The sequence below is a fragment of the Lepidochelys kempii genome, chromosome 14 (assembly GCF_965140285.1).
Source record: "Lepidochelys kempii isolate rLepKem1 chromosome 14, rLepKem1.hap1, whole genome shotgun sequence".
Taxonomy (NCBI): domain Eukaryota; kingdom Metazoa; phylum Chordata; order Testudines; family Cheloniidae; genus Lepidochelys; species Lepidochelys kempii.
In genome coordinates this window covers 49087972-49111571 of record NC_136393.1, presented here as the reverse complement: position 1 = coordinate 49111571, position 23600 = coordinate 49087972, and the positions used below count along the sequence as shown (strand labels likewise).

General features: G+C 64.6%; 2 protein-coding genes across 4 annotated transcripts; one reads left to right on the top strand and one right to left on the bottom strand.

Annotated features, from left to right (window-relative positions):
• Positions 1–262: 262 nt before the first annotated feature.
• Positions 263–3748, bottom strand: LSM2 (LSM2 homolog, U6 small nuclear RNA and mRNA degradation associated). The gene is made up of 5 exons (XM_073310765.2): positions 3633–3748; positions 2647–2714; positions 2239–2269; positions 1696–1755; positions 263–1325 (listed from the first exon to the last, which is right to left on the bottom strand). The coding sequence occupies exons 1-5, from the start codon at positions 3633–3635 to the stop codon at positions 1200–1202; spliced, it is 288 nt and encodes a 95-aa protein (XP_073166866.1). The 5' UTR covers positions 3636–3748; the 3' UTR covers positions 263–1199.
• Positions 3749–14023: 10275 nt separating this feature from the next.
• On the top strand, positions 14024–21803 carry LOC140897600 (neural proliferation differentiation and control protein 1). Of its 3 annotated transcripts, none has more exons than XM_073310401.2 (9): positions 14028–14149; positions 14554–14721; positions 15727–15837; positions 16546–16722; positions 16855–16921; positions 17268–17352; positions 19027–19103; positions 19809–19899; positions 20370–21803. In XM_073310401.2, the coding sequence occupies exons 1-9, from the start codon at positions 14071–14073 to the stop codon at positions 20436–20438; spliced, it is 924 nt and encodes a 307-aa protein (XP_073166502.2). In that variant the 5' UTR covers positions 14028–14070; the 3' UTR covers positions 20439–21803. The 3 variants fall into 3 exon arrangements, with proteins under 3 accessions (XP_073166504.2, XP_073166502.2, XP_073166501.2); XM_073310400.2 differs by having other exon boundaries at positions 14029–14149; positions 15724–15837; XM_073310403.2 differs by lacking the exons at positions 17268–17352; positions 19027–19103 and having other exon boundaries at positions 14024–14149; positions 15724–15837.
• The last annotated feature ends 1797 nt before the right edge of the window (positions 21804–23600 follow it).

Sequence of the window (23600 nt, the reverse complement as noted above, 5' to 3'; positions counted from 1 at the left end):
AGCTTCCCCACATGTGGAACATGGATCGATCCAGGCATCTGGGGCCCTACATGGGAGCCCAACTTCTGCTCCCGTGTGTGTGTGTGTTGGGGGGGGAGGTGCGAAGCAAAAATCAACCGAAGCATCCAGAAGCCAGGACAGCAGCTCAACATCTACAATGGGCAGGGCGGGGGGGTGCGCGGAGATGAACCCGGGCGTCTGGGCCAAGAGAGGACGCTGGACTGGAGCGGACCGTCGACCTCGCCACAAACAAGAACAAAAGTTTGTAACCAGGCTCCAAACTTTTATTCCACCTAAGTCTTTGAGCCACGAATCAAACATACAAAAAGCCCTTCAGCCCCCTCAGCCCAAACCCTAAAAAAAACTTCAGCCCCCCACCCCCCGTGAAATGGAGAGGAAATTCAAACACCCCACAACTCTTCCAGATTTCTGCCCGCTGGGGAGTGACTGGGGTTAATGGCACCCCAGGAGCTCAGTCCCTGCCCCCGCCCAAAGATATGGTGGGGGGACTAAACACCCCCCTTACAGAACAGGGAGAAATTAGAGTTTAAAAATAAAAATGAGGGTTAACTGGCCATGGCCCTGGAGGTGAAAGAGGAGGGCTGGAGAGATTCAAACCAGAACTAAAAGGGACCCCCTGCAAAATCTTTTCCCCAAAGGGGGAGAGACACAACAAACCTAGGAACTGCCCCGATATTCATCCCATGAGAGATAAGCAGCTCAGGGAGCACACAGAATTCAGGTGTCCTAGATCTGGGGATATCGGGGGGCAGGGGGATTGAACCCAGGCATCCAGGGCCCTAGAAAGGGCACAGCCCCACCCAATTCTCTAGAGTAGAAGCTGAGCCCCCATGCAGGGCCCCGGGTTCCCCTCTGCTCTTCCTGTTCCCTCCTGAGCACAAGCTCAGACAAACCCAGGAGTCCGGAGGCCTGGGCTTGCATAGGATGAAAAGGAAGAACCCAGGCCTCCGGGCTCCTGGATAGGGGCTCAGCTCCTGCTCCCAACCAGGACGGGGAGCAGCCACGGACCCAGGCGTCCGGGAGCACCAGTTGCCCCATGGTCCAGTGGCAGGAGTTGCCAAGCAGGGAGGATTTTACGGCTGGCAGGGAAGCAGCCGGGTAGGGCGGGTCTCTGTCCAGGGCCCCCTGCGACACGGGGGGGGGGGGGGGGGGCGTGTTTTGGTGAGCGGTGGGGGAGATCACTGCTTCTGCTGCAGAGCCTCCTTGCGTGCGGCGTCCTGGAGCAGCTGCGTGTCCACCTCGTCTGCCGGCAGCTGCACGTAGCGCACCACGGAGCCCCGGATAAAGCAGTTCTTCACCGACAGCTGGGGAGAGAGAGAGAGAGAGACCGGGGTGAGGGGGAGCGCCCCGGGCTGGCTGGGGGGCTGTGGGAGTGTGGGTGTGTCAGGGCCCGCCCCCCACGTGTGTCCCCGCCCCCTGCTGGCTGGGGTAGGGGGTCAGCATCTGCCCCCCTGCAGGTTGGGAGGATCAGACCCCACCCCCTGTGTCTGTGGCCCCGCCCCCTGCTGGGATGGAGACCAGGACCCCAGACCCACCCTGAGAGAGATGCCATCAGCACCTCTGATTCCCGCCCCCCCCCCCAGCCCCCCAAACAACCTCCCGCTGCCCACTCACTTCCCACGCACTCCACCAGCAGGGCCCCCTCCACCCCTCCCGGGGGGGCTGGCCCCTTACCATGTGGGGGTACTTCTCCGGATCCGTCACGCTGATGTCGGTCAGCTTGATGTTCAAGTACTGGCAGGACGGACAGACACATGGACGGTTAACACCCAGACGGAGGGGGGCAAGCGGCTGCCTTCTGCATCGCTCTGCTGAGAAAGCAGGGGGCAGGGGATGGGGCACGGGGCAGGGGATGGGGCACGGGGCCTGTCCCCTCTCGCGGGCACTGGCTCCCATCTGGCCCCAGAGCAGGGACTAGCTGGCTTGGGGGAAGAGGGGAGCCCGCAGGGGGCCTTTCCCCAGTAGGGGGCACCAGCTCCGATGCAGCCCCAGGGTGGGGCACAGACTGGCTTAAGGTGAGGCGGGGGGGAGATGAGGCCTTCCCCCTCTATGGGCACCAGCTCTGATCTGGCCTCAGGGCAGGGGGCAGGCTGGTTCGGGGGGCAGGATCGGGGGGCGCCGGCTCCGATCCAGACCCAAGAGGTGTAGGGGGGGATCTCCTGGGCCAGGCCCACCGAGGAGGGGACACGCCCTGAAAATAACCTGGACGTTTCTCACCTGATCCACAGAATGGAGGGTCCCACAGATACTGCAACAGAGAGGGAGGGGTGTTACCACAGGGAAACGGGGCACAGTGGTTACAGCGGTGAGGGGTGCGGGGAGCCCGGACTCCTGGGTTCTACCCCCGCTCTGGGAGGCGAGTGTGGCCTGGTGGGTTAGAGCAGGGGGTCTGGGAGCCAGGACGCCTGGGTTCACTCCCTGGCTCTGGGAGGGGAGTGGGGTCTGGTGGGTTAGAGCGGGGGGGTCTGGGAACCAGGACGCCTGGGTTCACTCCCCGGCTCTGGGAGGGAAGTGGGGTCTGGTGGGTTAGAGCGGGGGGGTCTGGGAGCCAGGACGCCTGGGTTCACTCCCCGGCTCTGGGGGGGCTAGTGGTTGGGGGGGGGGGGGGCTGGCACGAAGACTCACCTCAGATCGTTTTTCAACTCCACCACCACGTCCTTCCCCACCAGGGATTTGAAGAACGAATAGAAAAGCTGCGGAGACGAGAGGGGGCGGGGGGGGGCGAGGTGAGACCCCCCTTGGAGAGACAGAGACATCACTGCTCCCCGCCCCCCCACTGCCCCCCTTGGTCCGGGGCACCTGACCACCACCAGCCTGCGGCCACCCCGTGCTCCCTGACCCCATCCTCCTGCTGCTCAGCGCCCCCCCGCTGGTGCCCCCCCAAACCCTGGGGCCAGCCGTCGGGTCGGGGGGGGGGGGCTGATGCATGTCAGCCCCCCGGAGCCCCTCCACGCCGCACCCAGCGAGGGGGCCTCCAGCCAATGCCCCCCCCCGGCCGGGGGCCCCCCACTTGCCTCCAGCAGCTGGAGAAGTGTAGGACACTGTTCACCCAGCGCCCCCCCGTTATCCCCCGGCTCCCCCCCCCGTGCAGCCCCCGGCTCCCCCCCCCCGCGCAGCCCCCCCCCCGTTATCCCCCGGCTCCCCCCCCCGCGCAGCCCCCCCCGTTATCCCCCGGTTCCCCCCCCCCCGTTATCCCCCGGCTCCCCCCCCCCCGCGCAGCCCCCGGCTCCCCCCCCCGCGCAGCCCCCCCCCGTTATCCCCCGGCTCCCCCCCCCGTGCAGCCCCCGGCTCCCCCCCCGCGCAGCCCCCCCCCGTTATCCCCCGGCTCCCCCCCCCGCGCAGCCCCCCCCCGTTATCCCCCGGTTCCCCCCCCCCGCGCAGCTCCCGGCTCCCCCCCCCCCGCGCAGCCCCCCCCCGTTATCCCCCGGCTCCCCCCCCCCGCGCAGCCCCCGGCTCCCCCCCCCCATTATCCCCCGGCTCCCCCGCCGCTCCCCCAGCCCTGCGCGCCTCCGGGCTCCCCCCCCCGGGCACACTCCCCGCTCCGCCCCCCCCCGCATGCTCCCCTCCCCGCGGCGGGGGTTCCCCGGGGGGCAGTGACGTCACGCCCTCACCATCCCGGCGGCGCGAGCCGCGTGGAGCAGCCTGAGCCCGGCAGCAGCGATCGGGATCGGGCCCGGGCCGCGCAGGCGCACTCAGGGGGCTTCGTTCCGGCGCGCACTCCGGCGGATGGGGGCGGGGCCGCTCCCTCGCCACGTGACCCAGGACTTGGGAGGGGGAGCGGGGAGGGGACGCTCTTAAAGGGGCCGCTCCCTGTTTCTCCTCTTCTTAAAGGGGCCGCCGCGTGTTACTCAAGCTCTTAAAGGGGCCGCTACCCAATACCCAGGCTGGCTCTTAAAGGGGGCCCCGCCCATTTCACGCTCACCCCCCAGCTCCTGCCCCCCCCCGCTCTCCATGCAGCTCCCCCTACCCCAGCCAGCCTCCCAGGGGCCACCGCGAGCCCCAAAATAGCGCCGGGGCCTGTCCGACTGGGCATCAGTTCGACCTGCCCCCAACGTGGAGGCCCCAGGCTGGCCTCGGCGTGTGTCCCCCCAGTGACGCCTGGCTGGCTACAGCCCCACGTGGGGTCACCGTTTTGGCCAGAGGGATCCCACATCGCGGCAAGGGGCCCGATGCTGGGCCCAGCCCTGGCCAAGCGCCTGTCAATCTCTCCCACTGGTGGATCCCGCCCCACGTAGGGAACTGGGGCGGGGTGAGGGGGATGGACAACTGGCCCTTTAAGATTCGGGGGCCTGGAGGGGGACAAATGGGGTCTAATCCCCCGAGAAGGGGCTGGTGTCACCGTGTCCCCACACCCCTGAACGTGCAGCACCTCGCTCACTGGGGTCCACGATCAATAGGGGTCTAGGGCAGGGAGCCAGGACTGCTGGACTCTTCTCTCAGCTCTGGAAGGGGAATGGGGTCTGGTGGCTAGAGAAGGTGGGGAGGGAGCTCGGAGCCAGGTTTCTAATGACAGGAGAGAAGCCGATCAAGAGCCGGATGGGAAGGTGGGGAAAAATTCCAGCGTCACCTTAGATCCCTTGAGCAATCGCGCTCCTGGGGAAGCTGAAGCCAGACGCCCACACCTGTGCCAGCCAAGACTGGATCTACCAGCCCTGGTGGTAATTGTGAAACCTTCGCTTCATTCCGTCCCCTATTATACTCCAATACTTGCCTAACCGTTCGGAGCACAGGGCTCTTCTCTGAAACCTGTAACTAAAAGATAGGTAAGGGGAAGACTGCTGCTATTTCTAAGGTTCAAAAAATCCAATGGTAAGGAAAGCTTTCTCAAAATTAACACGTGTTATACTCCAATGTTTGGCTAATAGCTAGGAGAAAAACACTTATTGCTAAAACCTTGAACTAAAAAACAGCTGAAGAGACGACTGCATTTTGCTGCTCCTGCTCAGGTAAAAAATAAACCCACTGTTCAGAAAAGCTGCAACAAAATGACTATGTGTTGTGCTCAGATGCTTGGCTGACAGGTAGAAGAAAAATGCTTATTTCTAAAAACTTCTTCAACGAACCCAGTGGGTTTCAACCTTTTGTCATTTGCGGACCACTGCAAAATTTCGAGCCGTGGACCCGTTTTCTGTGGACCCCTGGGAGGCCGCGGATCAGAGATCGAAAACAATCGTTCGATGGTAACAACCACCTTTGGTGGACCCCTTGGGCAGAGTCTGTGGACCCCCAAGGGTCGGCGGAGCACAGGTTGAAAACCACTGAACTAAACCACAGGCGAAAAGAAGAATGGATGTGTCTGCTATTTCGGAGGTAAAAATACCTCATCGGAAGAAAAGCTGTAAAAAATACTTATTGCACTCAAATGCTTGGCTAACAGCTTGGAGGAAAATGTCCCTTCCAGTAAAAAAACCACAAGAACAGGTGACAGGGACGGTGATTTTTGTTTTACTATTTTTATGGTTAACTTAAAAAATGAAGAAGAAAACCCATTAAAAATTAATGCTTCTACTCAAACGCTTTGGTGAAACCTCAAGGTGACAATGGCTTGTAACCGGCTAATGGCTGAAGGGGAAGGGGATCTGGACACAGTGGGGTGGGGGGATATGTTGTAGGGAAGGGTGGAGAAAGAGACTTACCCACCCTCTCTCCTGAGCTTAAAGTTCCTGTAACCACCGGGTGGGGAAACCCGTCCGGGTTTGGGATCCTAGATCGCTTCCCCAGTTGGCAGCTTCAGGCTTCAAACACCTCACAGCACGACCACAACAAGCAAACATCGGGCAGATCCATGGAAGGGAAGGGCTGGGGGGCTGCCCCGTCACCCAACCCAGCGGCAATGGCTTCTGCTTTGAGGGCTGGTCCCAGCGTCCCTCAGCTGGGCAGCCGCCTCCTCTGGCTTTGGCCCCAGCCAACTGAACGCTACCGCCCGAGCTCAGCTCTCCTGTCCCCCCATACAGAGCCCAGGGGCACCCGAGGAAAGGAACGCAACCCCCAAGGACGTACGTGTTCACGCGGCGCATAGCCAACCTGTGGAACTCACCGCTGGGGGCATGACCTGATGGGCAAAAGGATCACAGGGTTCAGAAAAGATATGGATACGTTCCTGGAGGACTGGTCCTTCAATTAGCCAAGATAGCCAGGGACATAAGCCCACACGAAGGGTGACCCTAACCCTCTGACTGCTAGAAGACACTGGGCAAGATGGACCATGCTCTGACCCCACCTGGGGGATCTTATATTCACAGGGCTGTTGGGGGCACCCAGGCCAGGAAACTCCTTTTCTCCTCTCCTGATTGAGTCCGTCACAGGCTTCCTTAGTCAACCACGGTGGCCTGTCCTTTCGGTGAGGGCGAGCCTCCGTCCCGGCTGTATTTCCTGCCCTCCGGTTTCCTTTCCCCTCCCAACACGGGAAACAGCGTTTTACGGCCCCTCCCTCCCTTCCCCCCCCAGCTCCAAACTTCGCTTGATTTTCACCAAACTGTCCCAGGACCGGTATGCAAATGAGGCCTGGCCCAACGAGCACCGGGCTGGACATGGACCCCAGGCAGCAGCTTCCTGGAGGACCACGCGTGTCCTTGGTCACGTAGCCCAAGCCGGCCACTGAGCCGGGCCTCGCACCGGCCACCTCGGCCAGCTGGGAGGCCCCCTTTTCAGCCAGGCCCACCCAGTCCGCCCCCTCCCTGCCCCACACCCTGGCCAGGCCCCCATCCCACCCCAACGCATAACCGCTGGGATTTCTGAGATGTCATTCTGCATTCGCTTCATGTACCCTGCCCAGATACCCACGAACTTGGGGGGCAAAGGGTGAAGACACCCCCATAGGGGCAGGGCCCTCCAGATCCTAGCTCAAGCCAGGAGGGCAGAGAGAGAGGATCAGACGCCCTCCTAGAGCGACAAGGCTCCCCACAAATCCCAGCTCACGTGAGGGGGGCAGGGATGGGGAATCAGCCCCCCCCATCCTAGATCCCATAAATGGAGCCAGGAGGCGGGGTTTCAGATCTGCCGTGCCCCAATTCCACCTCCCCCAAATCTCATCCCCCGCCTTAGCCCCCCAGAAAGAATCACACCCCCCTCCAGGCCTGCCACCAGAGCTCTGCCCCGCCTCAGAGACCCCGGCGAGGGGTGGGGTGGAGGATGCTGGGTTCAGTGACAACCTGGCAGGCTACCAACCCTACTGGCTGCTCTGGGGCAGTTGTGAAAACACCCCAACTTCTCCCCACCCCGTGACTTCGCCCTGCTGTGATCCAGCTGGTCTGGGCATTCAGGGCGGGGAGGCGGATATATAAACCCGGGGCCGTTCCCAGAGGATAAGGGAGAGGCACCCGGAGCGGGACGACGCCGGAGACCGGTAAGGATCTTCTGGAGGGGAACGGAGGGGATACGCCACGCCAGCCCATGGCCCAGTAGCTCTTAGAGGTGTCTGGGCCTGGGGTGCTCCCTCCTGGGAAACAGGGGCTCTGGCAAAGATTTGGGGGCGAGGCGGAGAAAGTGCCGACGCCATCCTGGGCCGTGTAAACAGCACCCTGGAGCAGGAGCCGAGATGGGATTTGCCCTCTGGATTCGGCCCCGGTGCGGCTGTGGCTGGGGTCCAGTTCTGGGGGCCCCCAATTTGAGGAGGGCATCAATCCGTTGCTGAGGGCTCAAAGAAGAGCCACGAAAATTATGGAAGAGCTAGAAACCCCGACTCCAGGAGCTCAGTCCGTTTAGCTGCACAGACAGGTTACGGGGAGACAGGAGCCCCTCTAGGCGTGGCTGGAAGGGGGAGCAGAAATTCCAGGTTAGAGAGTTTTCCTCTCGGATGACTGGACCCGGCACCAGCCAAATGCAGATGGGAAACAAGGTGTGACTTTGTAACAGGGAGGGGAATTAACCCTGGGGACACTTTACGGAGGGTCGAGGCAGAGTCCCCGCCCCGGCTGTGTTTCGACTGAGCCCGGGAGTTTGCTTGGAAGGATCTGTTCTAGTTGAATCGGGAATTAATTCAGGGAAGTCCTGGCTCAGAGAGGTCGTCAAACGACCCGATCAGGGCAGTCCCTCGGATTCTGGGACTGGAGATCGGTCAGAGCTCTCCCGCTGACCCTTGAGCCCGGGGGTGGGGGGCGGCTGCAGCTGGGTCCTGGTTCCAGCGACCCCCGTTTAAATCCCAAATGACCCAGCTGAGGTCAGGGGAGTCCGGGCCAGCCCTGGTGTGAATCTGGAGCCAGCCCGCCGCGGCTGGTGCTGGTCTTCTCACGACACGGACTCAAACTGGTTTGGCCGATGATTCAGGGCGACCGGGGTCTAGCCAGGAGGCGCCCGGCAGGTTGGCACAGGAATCTGGTTCTTGCTGTGGAGGCGGGCGGGTGGGGCGGTTAATTATGCTAGGAGCCGCGACGACGGGCGAGTGGGAGGAGCTGCCCGTAGCGCCGACCCTGGAGAAATGGCACGGCCGGGGGTGGGAGCTGATCTCTGCGTGTGCGGGGCCCTCCCCGGACAGGGTGTGGCGGGATCACGCCGGGATCCTGGCACGGAGCCGGGACGCCCCACCCCAGGCGAGCTGTGCCTGTGCCCAGGAGGGGGGGGCAGGAGGTCGGCGCCCGGGGGCTGTGAGCAGACTCCAGCCCGGCAGCGGATTGGCGAGGCAGGCAGGAGAGAATCTGGCCCCAGCGCTGCCTGACCACTGGCCCCGACTTTCCCCCCCATTCCTCCCCAGGCGCAGGTGAGCCTGCGATGTGCGACCAGTGCAAATGCTTCTGCCTCCTCGTGCAATGGATGTGGCATGTCATCAAGCGGCTGTGCAGGCGGAAGAGAGGTACCTGGGGGGGGGGTGAGCGGGGCACCCGGGAGGGATGAATGGGTATCTGCGGTGGGGGGGAACAGTGGCGTATGGGGCAGACACACATATGGATCCAGGGGAGGATGGATGGACGATGGGGTATGGGGCAGACACACAGATATAGATCCAGTGGGGAGGAAAGAGGGATGGATTGGGGCATATGGGGCAGACACATGTATGGATCTGGGGGCAGGAGGGATGAACAAGGAGGTATGGGCCAGAAACACAGATATGGATCCAGGGGGCAGGACAGATGGATGCATGGGGGGTATGGGGCAGACACACATATGGATCCGGGGGGAGGATGGATGGATGGATGGATGGGGAAGGGGGAAGACACCCAGATATGGATCCGGGGGGAGGACAGAGGGACCTGGGTGGTGGGGGCGTGGCATGGGGCAGACACACAGATATGGATCCGGGGAGAGGTGGACTAGATCCAGAGCCCAAGCCCGTGTACGGGGATGGATAAAATATTATTGGCCTGAGGTTTAAGTTTCCATCTCTGCAGTGACGTTTGCATGTTGCACTGCACTGGGTGCAATAATAACTGCGCTGCTATTCTTCTGAGGCCCTAAACTATTCCTATCTGCAGAGGAGCAGGGATACTGGGAGCCGGGACTCCTGGGTTCCATCCCTGGATTTTCTCTCCGTGCCTCAGTTTCCCTTTGAATTGCACACTCATGATATTTAGCTCCCACTGAGGCCAGGTTAACAAGTTACTCTTAGATCAGAATCCAGCCCTGACTCCCTGGAGGTCAGTGGAGTCGCTCCAGATTGACACCGGCTCAGGATCTGGCTCCAGACCGGCTGGGGCAGCGTTAGGTGGTGTCCGGATGGAACAGCAGCTGTTCCCCTGCAACCAGCTGGACCAGCTGCAAACTGGCTGACTGAGCGGAGGCTGGTGACACTAATTAGCCGGCAATTGGCTAATCTGCTGATTGAGCCACGTCAGGGCTGGAATTAAGCTAGTCAGGGCCAGCAGCTCCGGGGAATCATCCACCCCAGTGCCGGTCATGAGGGAGGTAAACTGAGGCACGAGGGCATTTGGAGGAGATGGCCATGGAGTGCAGCTGCTGCTGTTAGAGGTAGAAGGGAATGTTCAGCCTGCTCTAACCACTAGGCACCCCTCCCCGAGCCAGGAGAGAACCCAGGAGTCCTGGCGCCCAGCACCCCCCTGCTCTAACTCCCAGACCTCACCCCCCTCCCAGAACCGGGAGAGAACCCAGGAGTCCTGGACACTACCCCCCTCCCAGAGCCGGGAGAGAACCCAGGAGTCCTGGCACCCAGCACCCCCCTGCTCTGACCCCCATACCCCACCCCCCTCCCAGAGCCGGGAGAGAACCCAGGAGTCCCGGCTCCCAGCCCCCACCTGCTCTAACCCCCATACCCCACTCCCCTCCCAGAGCCAGGAGAGAACCCAGGAGTCCTGGCGCCCAGAACCCCCCTGCTCTAACTCCCAGACCTCACCCCCCTCCCAGAACCAGGAGAGAACCCAGGAGTCCTGGACACTACCCCCATCCCCGAGCCAGGAGAGAACCCAGGAGTCCTGGCACCCAGCACCCCCCTGCTCTGACCCCCATACCCCACCCCCCTCCCAGAGCCGGGAGAGAACCCAGGAGTCCCGGCTCCCAGCCCCCACCTGCTCTAACCCCCATACCCCACTCCCCTCCCAGAGCCAGGAGAGAACCCAGGAGTCCTGGCGCCCAGAACCCCCCTGCTCTAACTCCCAGACCTCACCCCCCTCCCAGAACCAGGAGAGAACCCAGGAGTCCTGGACACTACCCCCATCCCCGAGCCAGGAGAGAACCCAGGAGTCCTGGCACCCAGCCCCCACTGCTCTAACTCCTAGTCCCCACCCCCTTACCAGCACATCGGCGAGTTCGCTGGTTGAAGGCTCCCCCGTCTGTGTTTTCGTTGCAGAATCTCGCAGGAGCGCCGACGAGACGACGTCCTTATTGGGCGACAGGCGTAATGCGGGGTCCTGAGGGGAGCCCGCCCCGCAGCTCTGCTGTCTGCCGGAGCCCCCCGTCCCCTCCCGCCTGGCCGCTCCTGCTTGACGGGGAGCTCGGATTCATGGTCAGACCCACCTGTGGAAGGAAAGAAAGAGCCGGTGGGGGCCACGCGCCCTTGTGACACCTTCTTTGCTCCCTGCATGTGTTTTTCTCTTGGTTTTATTAACAAATCGGGGGGGGGGGGTAGCTTTAGGCTAGAAATCAGGTCTGGCTGGCTGGCCCTATGGACGGCTGGGGCTCACAGAAGAAGAGACCACCCCAGCCTGCCACGGAGCCAGAGGCGTTACTTTACTGCAAAATTACTGGCATGCCAACTCAAATGTCTGGATACCAGTTGGGAGAAATCCAGTCTGTGTTAAAACCCAAAAGCCTCTCATGCCTCCCAGCACGGTCCTGATCGCTTTCCGCCGACGAAAGCTGCTCGATGTGCTGATTATCACTAGGAAGAAGAGGAGACCAAAAAGGATGACTTAGTTCAGATACTCGATAATGTGTATATTGAAAAAAATCAAATTGTTTACCATAGGCAGACACTCGGGGAGGATTCTGGAGGCGAATGCTCAGAGTGAAAAGGGAAATGGTCCCAATTTCGGCGGGGAGGATGAGATATTATTCCATGACCTTGTTCCCTTTTTAAAGGTAAAAAGACCATTTGAATCAAAACCTCTCTATTCTATTCTATTCTGTTAGGAGAAAAATGCCCCTTTCCGAAATTTCTGGCTCCTTCTGGGAAAAATAACAGGGTGAAGGAACAGTGCTGCTATTTTGGGGGTTCAATAAAAACCCAATAATAGGAAAATCTGTAAAAAACCCATTCGTACTTCTTGTACTCAGACAATCAAGTAACAGTTACAGAAAACACAGGGCGTTAAAAATCCCCAGACTCACTGTGTCTTCCACTGAAGACGGCGTTAACTTTGCGGCCATTTCTACAGTCCAACAAAACCCCCAGAATAAGACAATATTTTTTTAAAAAAATGATCCATATCCTACTCCAATGCCTGGATACCAGTTTGGAGAAAACCGCTCTGGGTTGAAAGCTCGAAGCTGGCTGGCCTTCCAGAGAAGTGGTGGGAACTAATTCTAGCTAATAGGGGCTGTGTTCAAAAGTTAATCACTGTTCGACCCACACGCGTGGCTAGCACTGAGGAGGAAAACGGGCCTGGTTAAAACCCCAAAGCTGGGTCTCCTTTCAGGGCAGCTCGTGCGACATTGCTGCTCTTTCTACGGTTAGAACAAACCCAGGAAAATGGTATGAATTCCTTGCCCAAAGCTTGGCCCAGCCAAAGGAAGGTAAAGAAGAAAACAACGCCGACCTAAGCCCAGCTGTCTCTGGGCACCGTCTCCCGCGGGCACCACCCAGGCCCAGCGGGCGCTGTGCAGACAAGGGGATTCCCAGCCCCTCAGCTGGGCTTTCCACCTGTCAGCGGAGGGGATTGTGGGGCCAGCCGGGGCTGCGTGCCGGGGAGACGCAGATGTTGCTGGATCCCTTTGCCTGGCAAGCCAAGGCAGACCAGTGGATAAATAAACCATGAAATGAGCTAACAAAGCCCCTGGGTCTGTGTTTGTATCGGCACTGGGGAGAGAACCCAGGAGTTCGGCCCCCACCCCCAGCTCTAACCCTTTGGACCCACTCCCCTCCCCAAGCTGTGGATAGAACCCGGGAGTCCTGACCCCCAGCCCCCTGCTTGGACCATTAGTCCCCACTCCCCTCCCCAAACTTGGGAGAGAACCCAGGAGTCCTGCCTCCCAGCCCCCTTCTCTAACCACTAGCCCCCACTCCCCTCCCAGTGCTGGGCCATTTGGCGCGGCTCCAGGGAAATCTTTCTCCAGCTGAGCTCTCCCTGTGGGTCACTGTCTTGGTGAAAATGGACCTTTGTGTCGGCCCGAGGGCCGTGCCAGCCTCCGGTAGCCAACAGGCCCAGAGATGCCGGCACCGTGCCTCATCAGTGGGGCACCCCCCCGCTCCAGCCCCCCACTATCACCCCCAGCCAGTTCATGTCGCAAAGGGTGCCCCATGGAGGGCAGGCTAGGCCCCTGTGTCCCTCCTGCAGGCTGCCCGTGGGGCAGAGAGGGGCTGGCGTGTGGTGGGGGGGTGCCCCCTCACACACCTGGGGTCCAGCCAGGCACCAGGGCTGGGGTCCCCCCAGTCCCACGTGGGGAGCTTGGGGGGGGTCTCAGTTTCCTGGAGGGGGAGGAGATGATGAAGCCCTTTCCCCTCCCCCCATAACTAAGGGGGGACTGGGGACCCACCCCCACAGCGCCGTCCTGTCACCATGACAACCCACGGCTGCATCAACTTCATCCCAGGTCCAACAGTGCAGGGAGCTGGTTGCCATGGTGACAGATGGTGGGTGTGTGGGTGTGAGAGGGGGCTGGGAGCCAGGATGCCTGGGTTCTCTCCGCAGCTGGGGGGGGGTTGGGTCTAGTGGTTAGAGCGGGGGGAGCTGGGAGCCAGGATGCCTGGGTTCTCTCCGCAGCTGGGGGGGGGTTGGGTCTAGTGGTTAGAGCGGGGGGGGGAGGGGAGCTGAGAGCCAGGATGCCTGGGTTCTCTCCACAGTTGGGGGGGGGGTTAGGTCTAGTGGTTAGAGCGGGGGGGGGAGCAGGGAGCCAGGATGCCTGGGTTCTCTCCACAGTTGGGGGGGGGTTAGGTCTAGTGGTTAGAGCGGGGGGGGGGGGAGCAGGGAGCCAGGACACCTGGGTTCCATCTCCCGGGTGGGCGGGGGGGATGAGAAGCTGTTTGCGGCACCTACCACCGCAGGCGGGGGCGTCTCCTTGGAGACAGGCACCGTGGACCCCAGCGGGGGTGGGCTGTCACTGATCTCCCAGCTGGGAGTCCCTGCATCCATCCCAGGGGCTCCCAGAGCCAGACCCAGGCCAGAGAGACCAGGAGCCCTCGCTCGGCACTGAGATGCGGCTGACTCTGGGGAGGGGCAGCCGGGTAACTGCCACATAGAACAGCTTCAAATGGGGCTGGCTTCTCCGCCCATGAGATGCAGCCACCCCTGGGGCGGGCAAGCGGGCACCAGCCGCACAGAACACCCAGCCGGGGGGTTGGGACAGGAAGTGAAGGCGACTTGTGGGTGGGTCTCCCCGCCCCCGCCCGCCTCTGTCTCCATCCCTGGTTCATTCATAAATACAGCCAGCCCCTCCCCCCGCGCTCCGCCGCCCCCGCAGCCGGGGAGGGAGGATCCAGAGGCGGGGACCCCCCCGCTCGGAGAGATGCGGACCCTGCGCTGGCTGGCGGCCCTGGCTGCTCTCCTGGGGCTGGGGCTGGCCCCGGGGGCCGGTGGGGAGGCAGGTGAGGGGGGGACATGGAGGGGGAGGGGCATCGGGGGGGTGTGGAGGAGAGTAGGAGGGGCCGGGAGCCAGGACTCCTGGGTTCTATTCCCAGCTTCGGGAGGCTGCGGGTGGGGAGTGAGGGGCACCCGCAGGGCTGGGGGGGGGGGCAGATCGGGAGAACAGGAGCAAATGCCAGGACAGATGTTGAAACATCTGGGAGGGGAGCCGGGTCTAGTGGTTGGAGCGGGGGTGGGGGAGGCTGGGAGCCAGGACTCCTGGGTTCTCTGCGGGCTCCGGGAGGGCAGTGGGGGCTGGAGGTTACGGCGGGGGTGGGGGAGGCTGGGAGCCAGGACTCCTGGGTTCTCTCCGGGCTCCGGGAGGGCAGTGGGGGCCGGCGGTTACAGCGGGGCCGCTCCGGTTCAGTTCCCGCAGGCCCGGCTGCGATGTGCCCGCCGCGGATCCGGCTGAATTGCCTCCTACAGCGGCGTAAGGGCTGCGGCCCCGGGGGGATCCGGAGCTGTGGCCCCTGCATCCGCCCCTACCGTGAGGACCCCGGTGGGGACTGCGTCCTCGAGACGCCGCATAGGAACGGTGAGGGGCACCGACAGAGCTGGGGGGGCAGGGCTGGGCTGGCAGGGGCTGCGGGTCGGGAGTGGGGGGCACCGGCAGGGCTGGGGGGGCAGGGCTGGCAGGGGCTGCGGGTCGGGAGTGAGGGGCACCGGCAGGGCTGGGGGGGCAGGGCTGGCAGGGGCTGCGGGTCGGGAGTGAGGGGCACCGGCAGGGTCGGGGGGGGGGCAGGGCTGGAAGGGGCTGCGGGTCGGGAGTGGGGGGCACCGGCAGGGCTGGGGGGGCAGGGCTGGCAGGGGCTGTGGGTCGGGAGTGGGGGGCACCGGCAGGGCTGGGGGGGGCAGGGCTGGAAGGGGCTGCGGGTTGGGAGTGGGGGGCACCGGCAGGGCTGGGGGGGCAGGGCTGGCAGGGGCTGCGGGTCGGGAGTGGGGGGCACCGGCAGGGCTGGGGGGGCAGGTCTGGCAGGGGCTGTGGGTCGGGAGTGGGGGGCACCGGCAGGGCTGGGGGGGGCAGGGCTGGAAGGGGCTGCGGGTTGGGAGTGGGGGGCACCGGCAGGGCTGGGGGGACAGGGCTGGCAGGGGCTGCGGGTCGGGAGTGAGGGGCACCGGCAGGGCTGGGGGGCAGGGCTGGCAGGGGCTGCGGGTCGGGAGTGGGGGGCACCGGCAGGGTCGGGGGGGGCAGGGCTGGAAGGGGCTGCGGGTCGGGAGTGAGGGGCACCGGCAGGGCTGGGGGGGCAGGGCTGGCAGGGGCTGCGGGTCGGGAGTGAGGGGCACCGGCAGGGCTGGGGGGGCAGGGCTGGCAGGGGCTGCGGGTCGGGAGTGGGGGGCACCGGCAGGGTCGGGGGGGGCAGGGCTGGAAGGGGCTGCGGGTCGGGAGTGAGGGGCACCGGCAGGGTCGGGGGGGCAGGGCTGGCAGGGACTGTGGGTCGGGAGTGGGGGGCACCGGCAGGGCTGGGGGGGGCAGGGCTGGAAGGGGCTGCGGGTCGGGAGTGGGGGGCACCGACCCATCTTCCTGTGTTTCTCCCAGAAGACGCAGCCAAGGGCGACGCGGGACCCATTGACCTGGCCACCCTCATCCGCTCCCTGGTGGCCAAAAAACAGAAGGGATCCAGGACCCCTGGGACCGAGACCCCCCAGCAAGGTAGGGACTGAAGGGAACAGGGGGCTCAGCTGGGGGCGCTGCTCTGGGTTGGGGACTCAGCAGAGGGGGCTGGGCTGTGGAAAGCAGGGTGGGGGCTCGGCAGGGGGAGCTGGGCTGTGGGGAGGGGGGTGGGGGTCAGCAGGGGGCGCTGGGCTGTGGGGAGCAGGGTGGGGGCTCGGCAGGGGGAGCTGGGCTGTGGAAAGCAGGGTGGGGGCTTGGCAGGGGGCGCTGGGCTGTGGGGAGGGGCCGGGGGTCAGCAGGGGGCGCTGGGCTGTAGGGTGCGGGCTCGACAGGGGGAGCTGGGCTGTGGGGAGGGGGGTGGGGGTCAGCAGGGGGCGCTGGGCTGTGGGGAGCAGGGTGGGGGCTCGGCAGGGGGCGCTGCTCTGGGTTGGGGACTCAGCAGAGGGGGCTGGGCTGTGGGAAGCAGGGTGGGGGCTCGGCAGGGGGCGCTGGGCTGTGGGGAGGGGCCGGGGGTCAGCAGGGGGCGCTGGGGTGTGGGGAGCAGGGTGGGGGCTCGGCAGGGGGCGCTGGGCTGTGGAGAGGGGGGTGGGGGTCAGCAGGGGGCGCTGGGCTGTGGGGAGCAGGGTGGGGGCTCGGCAGGGGGCGCTGGGCTGTGGGGAGCAGGGTGGGGGCTCGGCAGGGGGTGCTGGGCTGTGGGGAGGGGGGCGGGGGTCAGCAGGGGGCTCTCTGACATCTCTATCTTTGCAGCTGGCTCCATGGGGATTGAGCCCCAGGTTCCTTCGGTCACCGAGACCCCCCCTACGTCTCCCCCTCCCCCCACGACTCCCCCCTCCGCCAAGATGCCCGGCTCCAGCCCCCCCCGGCCGGAGGAAGACCTGAACTCGGCTCCCCCCGATTCCCGGCTCAATGAGGCCGTGTCTCTGCGTGAGTGACAGGGAGGGGGTGGGAATGGGGCAGGGGGCGGGACAGAGCGCCTGGGGGGCAGGGGGGCGTTGAAGGGGTTGGGGGGGCCAGTGCTCAAGGGGTTAATGTCTCTCCCCCCCCCACCCCCTGCAGTGCTGGTGTTGATGTGCTCTGTGACCGGGGTCTCAGGGGTGCTGGTGGCTGCCCTCTGCTGGTACAGGTAGGAACTGCACACCCCCCCCCGCAGCCCCCCACCAGCCCAGCCCTGCCCCCCCAGCTCTGCCGGTGCCCCTCACTCCCGACCCGCAGCCCCCCGCCAGCCCAGCCCTTCCCCCCCAGCTCTGCCGGTGCCCCTCACTCCCGACCCGCAGCCCCCCGCCAGCCCAGCCCTTCCCCCCCCAGCTCTGCCGGTGCTCCTCACTCCCGACCCGCAGCCCCCCGCCAGCCCAGCCCTTCCCCCCCAGCTCTGCCCGTGCCCCTCACTCCTGACCCATAGCCCCTGCTAGCCAAGCCCTGGACTGCCCTGCCCCTGGCTCTGACCCCCCCACCGCACTCCGTGCCCCCAGGTTGCAGCGGGAGGTGCGGCTGGCCCAGAAGATGGCATATACGGCGTATCGGGGGAATCATTATCGATACCACCAGCCCAGAATGGTGAGATCCCCCCCCCCCGCCATGCTCACCCCTCGGAGGCTGGAGACCGGGACGGGAATGGGACCCAGGCGTCCGGGACAGGGAATGGGACCCAGGCGTCCGGGACAGGGAATGGGACCCAGGCATCCGGGACAGGGGCACAGAGCGCTCACCCCTAGGGGGCTGGAGACCGGGACGGGGAATGGGACCCAGGCGTCCGGGACGGGGAATGGGACCCAGGCGTCCGGGACAGAGGCGCAGTGCGCTCACCCCTGGGGGGCTGGAGACTGGGACGGGGAATGGGACCCAGGCGTCCGGGACAGGGAATGGGACCCAGGCGTCCGGGACAGGAGCACAGAGCGCTCACCCCTAGGGGGCTGGAGACCGGGACGGGGAATGGGACCCAGGCGTCCGGGACAGGGAATGGGACCCAGGCGTCCGGGACAGGGGCACAGTGCGCTCACCCCTAGGGGGCTGGAGACCGGGATGGGGAATGGGACCCAGGCGTCCGGGACAGGAGCGCAGTGCACTCACCCCTAGGGGGCTGGAGACCGGGACGGGGAATGGGACCCAGGCGTCCGGGACGGGGAATGGGACCCAGGCGTCCGGGACAGGAGCACAGAGCGCTCACTCCTAGGGGGCTGGAGACCGGGACGGGGAATGGGACCCAGGCGTCCGGGACAGGGGCGCAGTGCGCTCACCCCTGGGGGGCTGGAGACTGGGATGGGGAATGGGACCCAGGCATCCGGGACAGGGAATGGGACCCAGGCATCCGGGACAGGGGCACAGAGCGCTCACCCCTAGGGGGCTGGAGACCAGGATGGGGAATGGGACCCAGGCGTCCGGGACGGGGAATGGGACTCAGGTGTCCGGGACAGGGGCACAGTGCGCTCACCCCTGGGGGGCTGGAGACCGGGACGGGGAATGGGACCCAGGCGTCCGGGACAGGGGCACAGTGCGCTCACCCCTGGGGGGCTGGAGACCGGGACGGGGAATGGGACCCAGGCGTCCGGGACAGGAGCGCAGTGCACTCACCCCTAGGGGGCTGGAGACCGGGACGGGGAATGGGACCCAGGCGTCCGGGACGGGAAATGGGACCCAGGCGTCCGGGACAGGAGCACAGAGCGCTCACTCCTAGGGGGCTGGAGACCGGGACGGGGAATGGGACCCAGGCGTCCGGGACAGGGGCGCAGTGCGCTCACCCCTGGGGGGCTGGAGACTGGGATGGGGAATGGGACCCAGGCATCCGGGACAGGGAATGGGACCCAGGCATCCGGGACAGGGGCACAGAGCGCTCACCCCTAGGGGGCTGGAGACCGGGACGGGGAATGGGACCCAGGCGTCCGGGACGGGGAATGGGACTCAGGCGTCCGGGACAGGGGCACAGTGCGCTCACCCCTGGGGGGCTGGAGACCGGGACGGGGAATGGGACCCAGGCGTCCGGGACGGGGAATGGGACCCAGGCGTCCGGGACAGGAGCGCAGTGCGCTCACCCCTAGGGGGCTGGAGACCGGGACGGGGAATGGGACCCAGGCGTCCGGGGCAGGGGCACAGTGCGCTCACCCCTGGGGGGCTGGAGACCGGGACGGGGAATGGGACCCAGGCGTCCGGGACGGGGAATGGGACCCAGGCGTCCGGGGCAGCAGTTTCACCTGACCAATGACCATCTCCCCGTCTGTCTGTCTGTCCCCCCAGTACATGGACGCCCGGCTGGCCCAGTCCTGCCAGGTGCACCAGTACGAGCGCCAGAAAAAGATCCTGACCAATGAGGAGTGAGTTCCCTTCCATCCCCACCCCCCGCATTCGCCCCATTGGTTATGAGTGGGGGGGAGGGGCTTAGGGAGGGGCCCCCCCGAATCCACACCCCAAAATCCACTCCTTCCCTTCCCCCACTCCATTCCCCCTCTCCCAAACCTCCTATTCCCCTGAATCTACCCCCACTCCAAATACACTCCCCAAATCATCCCCTTAAACCGACCCCCCCAAACTCCAGGCTCACCCTTGAATCTTCCCCTTCCCATCCCCCCTGAATTTCCCCCCAATCCACCCCCCCCAAAACCCAAACCCATCCAAGTCACCCCTGACCTCTGCCCCTCCCCGCCCCTCTCTGTCCCCTCCGACCTTCCCCCCACAATCCAGCCTGGAAAGTTTGCACCCCAAAATCTCACCCTTCAGTCCTTCAGCCCCCTGCCCTGTGAGCAGCCCACTCGACCCTCCCCCCCAGTTTGGGGGTCTTTTGGGGACAGTTACTCCCTTCCCCCCACCCCCCTCTGGCTGGGCCCACGGGACGTTGGGCCTCAGGTCTAGGTCTCCCCCCTCCCCCCCCGTTTCTCACCCGGATACCTGGGTCCCTTGGATCTCTTCCCCTGGCTGCAGAGCTGCCTCAGCTCCCGGATCCCCCGCCCTAGACCCTGGCCGCGGCCCCGGTCCTGGCTTGTGAGTTTCCTCACCCCGTGTCTGGGTCTGTCCCCCCCCAGGAACCCCCCAAAGCCCGTCCAGCAGCTCTCGACGGAGTCGGAGACTGAGAACGGGGACTTCACTGTGTACGAATGTCCCGGACTGGCACCGGTAGGGGGTGCTGGGCTGTGGGGAGCGGGACAGGGACAGCAGGGGGCAGGGCGAGGGCAGCAGGGGGTGCTGGGCTTCAGGGAGCGTGGTGGGGGGCATCAGGGGGCACCGGGCTGTGGGGAGCGGGGTGGGGTCTCAGTGGGGGGCGCCGGGCTGTGGGGAGCAGGGTGGGGTCTCAGTGGGGGGCGCCGGGCTGTGGGGAGCAGGGTGGGGGCTCAGTGGGGGGCACTGGGCTGTGGGGGCAAGGGCTCAGTGGGGGGCACCGGGCTGGGGTGAGTGGGCTGGGAGCTCAGCGGGGGGCGCCAGGTTGTGGGGGGGGCTCAGCAGGGGGTGCTGGGCTGTGGGGGCGGGGGCTCAGTGGGGTCGCCAGCCTGGGGGGAGTCGGGCAGTGTCGCTGCGCTCTGCCCCTCGCACGGTGCCCTCACTGACGTCTTCCTTTCTCTTTCTTCCCCCTCTTCCCTCGTTCCCAGAGTGGGGAGATGGAAATCCACAACCCGCTCTTCAACATGGCGTCCGCCCGGCAGCGCTGCCCCCCCTAACCCTGCCCCCCTCATTCAGCCCCCCTCCCCCGGAGCAGCACAGTGCCTCCTGGTGGAGACATGGGGGGGGAGGTGGATCTGCTCAGATTTTGGCAACATCTTCCCCAAGAACCCGCCCCCCCCAGAAAACTCGGGGGGGGAGGCTAAAGGTGAAGGGTCATCACTCTGATGCAGGGACCCCCTATTTCTCCCCTGCTCTCTACCCTCCCTGCAGACCCATCTGTCCAGAGCATGGTTCCTTTCAGGGGGCAGGGGCTGTGCTATGGGGCCGGTCCATATGGGGGGGATATTGACTGGGGAAAACTGTACAAGGTAGGAACCATAGGAGGGTCTTAGTGAGTTCAGGAGTTGGGGGGGATTGCATTTGGGGTGACACCAAGAGAAAATTGACCAGGGGGCCCATATAGAAGGATACTGACTGAGACTAAAGAGTGTGCATGTCGGGGGGGTGGGGGGGGAGACCTCTGTGCGGCAGACACCATGGGTTCCCCTCACCCCCCCCCACAGCCCACTCCCAGCAGGCCAAGGAGGGGGCTGGTGGGTACCATGAGATCAGGAGTGACACTGAAGTGACACCAGGAGACAGCCAGGGTGGCCTATATAAGGGGTATATTGACTGGGGGAACCTAAACAGGGTGGGAACCAAAGTTGGCATCCTGCTGGGATGAGGGCAGCTGGGAGGAGGGGGGACAAGTATTGAAGTGACACCCCGGGACCATATTGACCAGCAGGCTAGTGGCTAGGGTGGGAATCATGAGAGGAGTCACAGACTCAGAGGGGACAGGGACTGAGGGGGACCCATATTGAGGTGACACCAAGTCCCCCCACCCACCGACGGTACAGGGGTCGATATAGGGGGATATGGACCAGGAACCGCCCCTCCCCCATACACTCCTCTTCCCCCTAAGGCCGAGCGAGCGGAGAATTGGAAGATCCTGGCCGGGTGCACCACGGCCCCGCGGCGTCATGCGTGTGCTGGCGTGTGGGCTGCGGCGTGGCCCTGAGGCTGGCGTGTGACCAAATGGCCGGGTTTCCCTCATCCGTGACGCCCCGGGCATCGGGCTCAGTCGCGTGGCTGTCAGGGCTCCGGGTGTCCTGGCAGCTCCCACGCCCCGGGCTGCTGGCGGGGAAACATGGGGCAGGTCTGAGCCCCCCAGCAGGGGGCGATGACACAAACACGCTCTGGTCCATACCAGGTTCCCAGGGGAGATCAGAGGGAGATGCTAGAGGCCCCCTGCTCCCCGCCTGCCCAGCTGCCCCCCCACATACTGCTCCCCGCCATGCTGCTCCCCTCCCACTCCGCCCCCCAGTTTCCCACTTATTTATTCAACCCTCCAACTTGGAATAAAAGAGAAAAGCAAAAGAGATGAAGGCATCTGTGAGTCTCGGACACCGGGCCTGGCCCCTCTAGGGGGTGCTGGCTCTGATCTGGGGGGGACACTGCCGTGGGGCTGCCAATGGGTTGCGGTCCCATCTCCTGGGCTGCAGGACAAAGGGTTGGGCCAGGGGGCAGCTGACTGGGGCAGGATGCGAGACATGGAGCCTATGCCCCATAACCCCCCATTCCCGGTCATGTGACCCTGAGATTTGGGGAACCCCCCACGTCCTTCGCCAGGGCCCCCCGCAACCACCGAAGTCTCTTAGGCATCTCTTCTATCAACATCCCCCTGAAATATCTGCCACCCTGAATCCTAGCCAGGGCTCCCCTGCTAGAAAGGACTCACCAGCCCCCCTCAATCCAACTGGACCCCAGGACCCTTCAGTGAACCCTGCCCCCAATCCCAGACACAGTTACACCCAGTTCCCCCAAAGAATCACCCCCAAATATCAGGCACATGCTCCCCAAATTCTCTTTGAATGCTGTAAACTACCCCCCAGTTGGACATGCCCCCCCCAGAAACGGGACCCCAAATTCTCCCTGAGCTTTCACCCTCAATTCTCTACCTGATCCCACTAACTTTCCAGTGCCCCTCACTCCCGACCTGCAGCCCCCTGCCCCCCCAGCCCTGCTGGTGCCCCTCATTCAATCCTGACCCCCAGCTCCCCCCCCAAGGTTGAGGCCTCAGGTTTAACAGCCCATCCAGAGACACACAATGAGCCGCCCCCAGGTCAGCTGGGCCCAGGGCTGGGCCATTGATACCTGAATAGCTGAGTGTGTCACTGACCATCCCGGCCACAATAGCACCCGGCCGGGGCATTCACCCCCCAACAGCCTGCTAAGTGCTGGGGGGCCAACCCCTGCCCCTCCCAGCCGGGAGAGATCCCAGGAGGCCCGGCTTCCAGCCCGCCCTGCCCTGACCACTGCCCCCCACCACCACAGCCAGGGAGAGAACCCAGGAGTCCTGGCTCCCAGCCCCCCCCGTGCCCTAACCACTGCCCCCTGCCCTACGCCCAGAGCCAGAAGAGAACCCAGGAGTCCTGGCTCCCATCCCACCCGGCATTAACCACTGACCCCTGCTCCCCTCCCACAGCTAGGGAGAGAACCCAGGAGTCCTGGCTCCCATCCCACCCGGCATTAACCACTGACCCCTGCTCCCCTCCCACAGCTAGGGAGAGAACCCAGGAGTCTGGGCTCCCAGCCCCCCCCCCGCTCTAACCACCAGACCCCACTCTCTTCCCACAGCTAGGGAGAGAACCCAGGAGTCCTGGCTCCCATCCCACCCGGCATTAACCACTGCCCCCCCCCCCCTTCCCAGAGACGGGAATGAACCCAGGAGTCCTGGCTCCCAACCCCCGCTGCCCTAACCACTGCCCCCCTCCCCTCCCAGAGCCAGGGAGAGAACCCAGGAGTCCTGGCTCCCAGCCCCCCCAGCCCAGACAGCCCCGCCCCGCTCACGCCCATCACAGGCTGCAGAGTGATCAAAACCCGACCGAAACCAAGGGGAGATAAACCCAGGAGTCCTGGCTCCCCCGCCCCCTGGTGCCCCCCGCCCTCGCCCCGCACAATGTATCAAAGCCATTCTCTTGCTAAGCGCCCGGCTCTCACATCAATGGGGCAGCCCGGACCTTGATGGCTCCCCCGGGGGGCTGGCTTCCTGGCCGCCTCCGCTGCCTGTCCCCACGGGCCTCCCCCCAGCCCTTGGCCGTGAACCACCCGCCCCGGTCTCCCCAAACTCGGGGAGTGAGGCCGATGGGCCAGACTGAGGGGGGCTGGGAGCCAGG

Excerpts from the sequence above, each read along its gene's own strand:
- LSM2 (XM_073310765.2), bottom strand. Across the intron at positions 2,270-2,646 it reads GAGTTGAAAAACGATCTGAG|TATCTGTGGGACCCTCCATT; the intron begins GTGAGTCTTCGT and ends TCTCTGTTGCAG. Across the intron at positions 1,756-2,238 it reads CCCTCCATTCTGTGGATCAG|TACTTGAACATCAAGCTGAC; the intron begins GTGAGAAACGTC and ends CCGTCCTGCCAG.
- LOC140897600 (XM_073310400.2), top strand. The coding sequence starts at position 14,071 with ATGCGGACCCTGCGCTGGCTGGCGGCCCTGGCTGCTCTCCTGGGGCTG. Across the intron at positions 14,722-15,723 it reads CGAGACGCCGCATAGGAACG|AAGACGCAGCCAAGGGCGAC; the intron begins GTGAGGGGCACC and ends TGTTTCTCCCAG. Across the intron at positions 15,838-16,545 it reads GACCGAGACCCCCCAGCAAG|CTGGCTCCATGGGGATTGAG; the intron begins GTAGGGACTGAA and ends CTATCTTTGCAG.